This window comes from Nematolebias whitei, chromosome 13, assembly GCF_014905685.2.
Source record: "Nematolebias whitei isolate Nwh7 chromosome 13, NemWhi1, whole genome shotgun sequence".
Classification (NCBI taxonomy): domain Eukaryota; kingdom Metazoa; phylum Chordata; class Actinopteri; order Cyprinodontiformes; family Rivulidae; genus Nematolebias; species Nematolebias whitei.
Genome location: NC_056510.1, coordinates 8,974,954 through 8,984,188, shown reverse-complemented (window position 1 = coordinate 8,984,188; position 9,235 = coordinate 8,974,954). Strand labels below are relative to the sequence as shown.

The following is a 9,235-nucleotide window of genomic DNA, read 5'->3' as shown; positions in this document are numbered from 1 at the left end:
GCGATAGTTGTTAATTTTTTTTAACGGAAGTGGAGAGCGGTTTTTATCAACTTCTCGCGATATTTTAATGTACTGCCATCATCTCGCGAAATTTTAACGTTAACTTCATTAACGACACAAGACTTTGCTAACTGATGAATAGCTAGCTAGTAGTTATTGTGTTTTAGATATAATTTATTTTTTTATGTAGCAGTTATAGAAAATTTTAAGTATCATTTGGACATCAGAGAGCTTCAGAGGATGCTAACTACGGGAACGGTGTGTATTTTTTCTGTAAACGTCTTAGCTTTTCGTGTGTTTTAAAACATCAAAATATTTGCTGTCTAACAATGTTTTATTTATTGTGTGATGCTATTCAATACTTTACTTTTTCATCAAATTAAAATGCATTAAGCTATTTGTTATTTGGAAATAAAACCTGTTATAGATAGATAGATAGATAGATAGATAGATAGATAGATAGATAGATAGATAGATAGATAGATAGATAGATCAGATTTTATTTATTCTTTTGAAGTATGCTTTTTGCTATGAATGATTGAATGAATGCCTTTCACTGACAATACCCAAGTCACGGTGCCAACATATGCACAAGCAAAAAGTAAAAATAAATAAAACTTTAAAAACAGTAGTAGTGGTATTACATTGAAACAGTGGTGGCATTTCACACTGCACACATGGCATTGTGCAATATTGTCCATAAAATAAGTAATTAGATGTTTAAAGTAAACATATTTAAAAAATGCACAGTGGGTGGGTAAAAGGAAGTCCAGGGGTATGGAAGGTTAGTCATAGTCATAGTTTCTTTATTTGTCATTGGCACAACATGTGGTACATGTGGTGGAACAAAATTTTGTGCACAGGGTCCCAGTTACATCCAACAATAAAATGTAAAAGAAAAACAGTAATAAGATGTAAGATATGAACTAAGAAAAACATTAACTAAAAAATATCTAAGCACTAGGCTGTGCAGTGTGAGTTTAGAATGGTTAGTACTGAGTCTGTTCATTTTTGTTCTGCTGCACCTGTAGCACCTGTAGCGCCTCCTTGAGCACAGCAGGTCAAACAGTTCAAAACTAGGGTGAGAACTGTCCTTGATAATGTGTTTTGATCTGCTGAGGCAGTGGGAGATGTAAATATCCCGCTGGGAGGGGGCGTCCAGTGACCTTCTGTGCCACATTTACTACTCTCTGGAGCCTCTCCCTGTCTGTCACGGTGCAGCTGCCATACCATAGTGTGATGCAGTATGTGAGCAGGTTCTCAATGGACAAGCAATAGAAGGTCAGCAGCAGGCTGGAAGGTACTTCTGAGAACTCTCGGGAAGTGAAGTTGCTGTTGAGCTTCCTTGATGACTGTGGTGATGTTATCCGTCCAGGAGAGGTCAGTGGAGATAAGGACACCAAGAAACCGGGAGGTTAGGACCCTCTACTTGAACACATTCACCGTTGATCTAGAGTGGGGCTGGGTCAGAGCTGTATTTCTTGAAGTCTATGATGGATCTCCTTGATTTTCTTGGTGTTCGGAGCCAGGTTGTTCTTTAAACACCAGGCTGCCAGCTTCAGGGCCTCCTTCTTGGAAGTTGTCTCATCTCCCTTTAGGATGTGTCTGACCACTGTGGTGTCGTCAGTACACTTGATGATGAGGTTGTTGTTGTGGGCTGGTCTGCAGTTGTGGGTGTAGAGACAGTACAAGAGGGGGCTCAGCACACAGCCCTGTGGAGAGCCAGTACTCAGCATGTGAGTGGAAGAGAGATGGGGGGGCAACTAAATCTCACAGTCTGGGGTCAGTTGGTGAGAAAGTCCTTTATCAGGCAAAAGTGAGAGTAGGGAGGTCGAGAACAAGCAGTTTGGTGATGAGAGTGTTCGGAATGATTGTATTAAACGCTGAACTGTAATCCACGAAGAGCATCTGGCTGTAGCTCTGCTGCTGCTCCAGGTGGCTCAGTGCAGAGTTAAGAGCTATTCATCCTGTAGACCTGTTTGTGTGATATACCAACTGGTATGGGTCGAAGCCTGCAGGGAGATGGCTCTTGATGTGCTGAAGAACCAAGCTCTCAAAGTACTTCATGGTTACCAGAGTGAGGTCCACAGGACGATAATCATTCGGACTGGCTGACTTCTTCGATACTGGAATAATTGTAGTTGATTTTAGGCAGGACGGGACGACTGCCAGGGCCAGGGATAGGTTGAAGGTTCTGGTAAAGATGAAGGTAAGCTGGTGGGCACATGTTCTGAGGTTCAGCAGGTTCTCATAATATACACATAATTTGTTCACATTTCTTTAATTGCATTTTTAAAAACAAACATTAAGAGGACAGTCTGACTAACGTAAAATAGTAGTTTTCTACTAACAAGATGGTTTCTAAAGAAATATCAGACAAGAAATGTGGCTTACTTGGAGAGACGCATAAGAGCTGTAGAAGTCTTGAACCGACTTGTGGTGATGACCAGATTTTTTTGTCTCGCATTTTCCAGGCTGTAACTAACGTCACAGCCCTAGCCCAAGTAGACCGGGAGAAAATTTACCAATGGATCAACGAGTTGTCCAGCCCAGAAACCAGAGAAAATGCCCTGCTGGAGCTAAGCAAGAAACGCGAATCGGTGCCGGACCTGGCGCCGATGCTCTGGCACTCCTTCGGCACCATTGCTGCACTGTTGCAGGTAAGCAGTGCACCTGTCAGACGTGCAGGAGCTTCTTTTTACTGCTGAACTGTGAACATGTCTTTTTTTTTTTTTAAACGGGTTTGTCCTTTTTTATTTTAGGAAATAGTGAACATCTATCCATCTATAAACCCGCCAACGCTCACAGCTCATCAGTCTAACAGAGTGTGTAATGCCTTGGCACTTCTGCAGTGCGTCGCCTCTCATCCAGAGACGCGGTAAAAGGAGCCGAAAAGATTGATGCATGTCATATCTAACGTAGACGGGTTTTTATCGTTTGCTTCTCGTTTTTATGCGTTACAAATGTCCGGTCCTATTTATTAAAGCACCTTTAATTCTTCTCTCATCACCAGGTCAGCTTTTCTTGCAGCTCACATCCCTCTTTTCCTTTATCCCTTCCTGCACACTGTAAGCAAAACACGACCGTTTGAGTACCTGCGCCTCACCAGCCTGGGGGTCATAGGTATTTCATCCTCCTGTTTAGGGGGTTTATTTGCTGGTAATTGCACAGAGTGGTCAACATTCAAAGTTTGTGCAGATACTAGGATTTTTGTTGTTTGTATTTTTTTAGGTGCGTTGGTCAAAACAGATGAACAAGAAGTGATTAACTTCCTTCTCACGACTGAAATCATCCCGTTGTGTCTGCGCATCATGGAATCAGGGAGTGAGCTCTCCAAGACGGTACCTTTTTATTACATCTGCATTTTCTGTAGTCTAACTCGGGTTCCCAAAGCTTTACATTAACAATTTTAAACTCGGGCAAAAGGCTGAGATGTCTGGTGCGTTTCAATTTTATTCATATAAGGGCGCTGAAGGTTGTTTGTTGCATGTTTGTGGTCCTGGTTGGGAAATAATTTTGTGTGCATGTGTTTGCATGAAACAAATCTTTTTGGTTTCAATCACCTTGAAATATTTTCTCGTGACTGAATCAGCTTTATGGTAAGCAGGCCCGTTATTTCAGCAGATTATTATTTCATTTTATCTTTAAGACTAAAAACAGTAAGTACGCTCAATCATCGAGGTAAAATAAATCACAAAAAAGTTAACTCATGTCATCTGGCTAGTTTGTTTTTGGAAGAAATGCTTCATCATCTGAGGCCGGCCAACAGGATCTGTCGCGTTAAGTAGCGCCTTACTGACATGTTTCAAAGGTGCTTCTTAATACGACAGATCCTGTTGGCCGGCTCAGACTGATCAAGGATGAAGTTTCTTCTAAAACGAAACTGTCCAGATGAAAATATTTAACTATTTTGTGTATCTTTAAGGCTATGGGGAAAAAATGATAGAGTTTCTCCCTTAAGTAGACTCTATCAATACAGAATGGTTTCATTTTTTTCTCCAAAACATTTAAGTGCTGAGTAAATCAGCATGCTTAGTGTCACCAGACTGTTTTATGCTGTAGACCCAATTCTTAATACATTTTTTGTGACCTTTATTTAAATTCCTTCTCCTTTTAATTGTAGAGATTAAAATAGTTGCCAAAGTGTGCCAATAAAACCTGCATGCATCCTCTGTTCATGCACATTTTGTAGATGTACTTTTTTCAAGAAGCCCAACAGAAGAAGCTCATTTCTGCTGCTTGTATTCAGGATCTCATTCTTGTGCTCATGATCACAGTCTCAGAACCGGCTCTTCTAAATGTTTGTCCTTAGCGTACTGTAATTAAATGTTCTATAGCTTATCACCACTTGTTAGAAACCTGCTGGTCCACTAATTTACAGCTGAGTTTTATAAACTACTTTACCCACAAGACATTGGTTGAAAACAGGAAGTCATAGCTCATGTTTCACTGTTTCTGATTGGGTCGAATATAGGAAATTGGGTGACTCACCGTGAACTATGGTTGGTTGAAAGTTAATCACAAGGAGCCAATCAGAGGCACAACTGGGTTGGTTGGGAATCACTGATTTAGTCTGACCCCTGAAGTAAAATAATATTTAGCAATATACACATTAAGAGCTAAATTCTGCATTTTTCCATTTTTCATTCTCCCATTGTGGTATAGTTGGGGTTTGTTTATCACTACACAATATATTACAGATGTCCCTAAATGCCTCACAGAACATAATGAAGCATCACATTCATAATAACTGCGAGTTCTTCTTGTCACTGTTTCATTAAAGACTACATTCCGTATAACTAACTTTTTGTTTTTTATGTGTCAGGTTGCCACTTTTATACTTCAGAAGATCCTGCTGGACGACACCGGTCTGGCTTATATCTGTCAGACGTACGAACGTTTCTCCCACGTGGCCATGATTCTCGTACGTGTTTCCGAACGCTGTTTTGTAACACGGACGAACTCCTGCTCGCTGTAACGTTCCCACCCTGCTCTCCGCAGGGTAAAATGGTGCTGCAGCTCTCCAAAGAACCGTCAGCTCGACTGCTGAAACACGTGGTCCGCTGCTACCTGCGCCTCTCCGATAACCTCAGGTACTTTCTGCTTTGTCATTAAAACGTCGCGCTGTCTCTCTATTTGTTTATCATTTTAATGCCAGGTTTCACCACTAGGTGGAGCTGTGATGTCAACTAAATGGCATTATGAAAGGAATTAACTTTAATTAAAGTAATTAAATTTTGTGGTTTAAGCTTCTTATTGCCTTATCTTTGTAGTCTTGTAAAACAAAAATAATACATAAGACAGGAAAGAAATACGAGTTTGTGCTCTGTCAGGTTATGATGGGCAAACTGTTAATACGAAGAAATAAATCCAACGTAAGCTTCTTCAAGAACAAGAAGAAATCCTGAACAGAACCACCTGCGTATGTTATGACTGAGTTCAAAGTTTAATCTGGATTTTTCTTCTAAACCGTTACTAAAATAGATGTTGTCATTCAGCTGCAACCTTTATTTTTTAAGAGAGACACTTTTTTAATGTTGTTATTATAGTTTGTATATAACTAACATAACCCTTAAAATAAACACACTTGATAGTTTATTTCTTTAAGTAATACATGATCATGAAATTGATTTTCTTTAATCTTTTTAAATATTTAAACAAAAAAAACACTATATATGAGAAAATTGCTCTTTTTTTTAGATTTATGTCAATTATTTGTAAAAATAATATAAGAGTAAAAGAAAGTGCACGAGCATCAGGACATTCAGAATGAACATAAAATAAAATCAGTTTGTTGGTTTTTCTTTAAATGCAACACGGCAACTTATTTTTCACATCGTTCTAATAAATTTTTGTGTTACTATAATTTTCTGTGCCTGTATTATCCAGTAAATATGACTAATTCTTGTTTCTACATTTACAACAGTTTATCTGAAGTTTATTGAAAAATTTAAATTGAATTTGTGGAACGACCACAGTAGGTCATAAGCAAATGAACAGGCTTACAACCATCAGTAAAACTGCATTGAAGTGAGAGTTTTGAGTCGTATTTGTCTGAATCTGGCTCTGAAATGACGAGAAGCTGTGATGAATTAATAATAACCAGTTTGTTTTTCTGATTTCTGTCAGAAAGTTCACACAGAAAGACCAACCTGCTTGGGGTATTGTCATTCTGCTGTGGAAATGCTGCACATGTTGCACAAATTCACACAGAGAACTGCTAAAATGTTTCCGTTTATCAGTTTATATCTAAACTCGACTCCAGTTCATGTTATTCTTGGTCAAGTTCCTTCATGTGCGACGCATCACCGTGATTTTAAAACCAGCTTTTATCGAGAAACACACTTTTAAAGGCGTATTCAACACATTGTGGAGTAGGGTTCTCTGCAAAGATTATCGTCTTACCTGCCGTAGATGTATGAACAACCTCAGTTTGGAGAGTTAATCTAATTGTGACTGAAGTGACGAGCTAACGGCTAGTCTGAGCGGAACCGAGACCAACATGGATCTATGGTGTCCTAAAACATCTCAAACTTTCATAGTGGTTCATGCAAGCATTGGGTTGTAAACCTTTAAATCCCTGACAAATTTTGCAATGCAGCTTACTCTGATGGAAAAATGTACGATATTGTTGCAGGAAGTGGTCCAGGCTGCACCAGAAGTGCTACAGCTTGCTGCAGCTGCTGTCAATAACCTTAGTTTTCTATGTAAATAACCATGTAATGTGAAATTATGGGCTGTGTAAGCTCATCAGTCTGCTCAGACTTGAACAGTTTCTCCAGCTATCGACAGCAGGTAAGATATTAATTGTTTAGGACCTGTACAAAAAGCCATTGATCTTTCCATTTTCACATCAGTAACAATGGAGCAGTTTTCAGTAATTATGTAAGTTTAGAAGGAGTTAGGAAACTCTTCAGACCTGGACTGCTTTTATATCTGATCAGAAAGCCGTGTCTTCCTCCGGTACCTTTAAGTAGTTGTTGAGTACTTACAGTAATAAGGACTTTTACAATTATACTTTAATGTATGCAGCGTCTTCCATTAAGTCCTGAAAGTTTGAACAAAGCAGCACAGCTGGAACATCCTTCTCTTTGTTCTGCGGGGACTACGACGAAGCTTTAGGGCCACTTTAAGAAATATAAAATTAACGCCATAAAATTACGAGAATAAAGTCGAATAAAGTCTTCATATTACGGGAATAAAGTCGTACAAGACTTTTTTTTTTGCAGCTCTCGTTTTTTTTATATTTTCCACGAGTCAGATCTACGACGCGACCTGTCAATCAATCCAGTAGGCGTGTCAGTAAATGACCAATCCGGAGCTAAATGCTCGTTACCTGCAGAGAGCTGCTGCAGCCCATCAGAGCGTACCACCTTACTGCGAGCAGGTTCAAAGCCCTGATACTGATAATAATCTGATGCTGATGTGCTAACAGATTATCTATCTCCTTATTTTAAAACTAATACCAAAGTATAATTTAACAAGATGATCAACATTCTTCATTTTACCACAGTTAAAATGTGTCGTAGGGGACAGATTCACACTTAACTTTGCCGTTTTTCTTTTAGAATATTACCAAGTTTGTTTAGTGTGATCAGGAAGAAAATATGGCTGAGCGTCCTGTGTCTGTGTTCTCGACACGTCCCGCCGCCAGCGTCTCAGGGAAGTGTTTTAGGTCAGGTTGCAACTCTCTGCTGCAGTCTTCTCTCACTTTATCTGACTGATGAGTGCAGGTTTCTGTCCGTCATGGCCGCTTTCTCAACAGGAATTTCAGTGTTGGATCTCAGGAATGCAGCTCGAAGAGGAGCGCTCTTAAATAATCCAGGAGATGGATCTAAAGACGTGCTTGATGCACCCTTGGATAAACATTTCCAATAAATGTAATTTAACCCTCCTTCACTGGTTTACGTTAAAATAATCTCCTGTGTTTGTAACAATAAAGGTTGAAGGTTTCTAGAGCATTTTATCTAATAGTCACTTCCTTTACTGGAGCATTTTAACAGTTTCTTTTTTCTTTTGTTTGTTATGGCTGTACGTCTGAAGGATTCAGGCACTAGAAGTCTTTCAAATCAAACGAATAAGTTGTGTCGACACATAACAGAATAAAACGCCCAAAACAAATCGTCGGGTCTCGTTTCGCCGCAACATGACGTCGTTTGTTTCCATGTTTTGTTGAGTCCGTCGACCAGCTGCTGGTCACAAAAAGCCACAAACATAAAGATGGTGTTTTAATTAATGCGCTGATGTTTCTTCAGAGCCAGAGAGGCGCTGCGTCAGTGTCTTCCCGACCAGCTGAAGGACAGCACCTTCGCCCAGGTGCTGAAGGACGACACCACCACCAAACGCTGGCTCGCGCAGCTGGTGAAAAACCTGCAGGAAGGCCAAGTCACCGACGCCAGGGGCATCCCGCTCGCTCCACAGTGACGGAGCCGGGCGTCGTCGTGGACACGGACTCACCGTTCAGGATCTGGGTTTTCCCCAGGATGGTGCTACGACAGTCCTCAGAGACGAGGAGGAAATGGAGGAAGTTTTATTTGCTTTTAGAAAACGTTCCTGTTCCGAGGACGTGAGAAACCAGGCCCGAGCCTGTGCAGAACCCTTGGTTCGTTGTTGGTTTTGGCGAAAAGCTTCTTTATTTTTTTCCCCAAACTACAAAATAAAATAATAATTAAGTGAGAATATTTGATGCTTAATAAGCAGCACTTAAAAACAACAACTTCAAACTGAAACTTTCACTGAAAATGAGCTTGTAAGAAATTAAATAGTTTAAGAATTGTTACGGTTCAGGTGAGAAGAAAGTTGTTGTTTGCTACAAAACTACTTGATGTTGACGCACTGATCATGTTTTTGTTTTTGTTTGTTTGTTTGTTCAGTTTACTGCTGGAACTTGCTGCAACATTCCACCTCCTGTCTCGTTTTACAACCAAAGTCCTGAAAGAGTTGGGACGTTGTGTAAATGTAAATAAAAACAACTTTTTACAAATCTCAAAACCTCGTTTGAAATGTTTAAACTAAGAAATTAAACCAATTTGTTTAGGAAAAATAAAATAATGTTGAATTTGAGGGAAGTAGCAGAACTGTTGAAAGTTGTTCCAGGTCTCCTCTGAAGCATCTCCTCTTCTTCTAACAACAGTCTGTAAACGTCAAAGACCTGAGGAGACCAATTGGAGGTCCTGGAGGACCTGAGTAGACCAGTGGTTGGAGGTCCTGGAGGACCTGAGTAGACCAGTTGTTG

General features: G+C 39.9%; 1 protein-coding gene across 1 annotated transcript; it reads left to right on the top strand.

Moving 5' to 3' along the window:
* Positions 1 to 72: 72 nt before the first annotated feature.
* On the top strand, positions 73 to 8,685 carry LOC119419006 (CCR4-NOT transcription complex subunit 9-like). Its single transcript, XM_037686299.1, has 7 exons — positions 73 to 258; positions 2,475 to 2,660; positions 2,763 to 2,878; positions 3,014 to 3,341; positions 4,826 to 4,924; positions 5,002 to 5,093; positions 8,256 to 8,685. Exons 1-7 carry the CDS (start codon positions 241 to 243, stop codon positions 8,422 to 8,424), a joined length of 1,008 nt encoding a protein of 335 aa, XP_037542227.1. The 5' UTR covers positions 73 to 240; the 3' UTR covers positions 8,425 to 8,685.
* Positions 8,686 to 9,235: the final 550 nt, after the last annotated feature.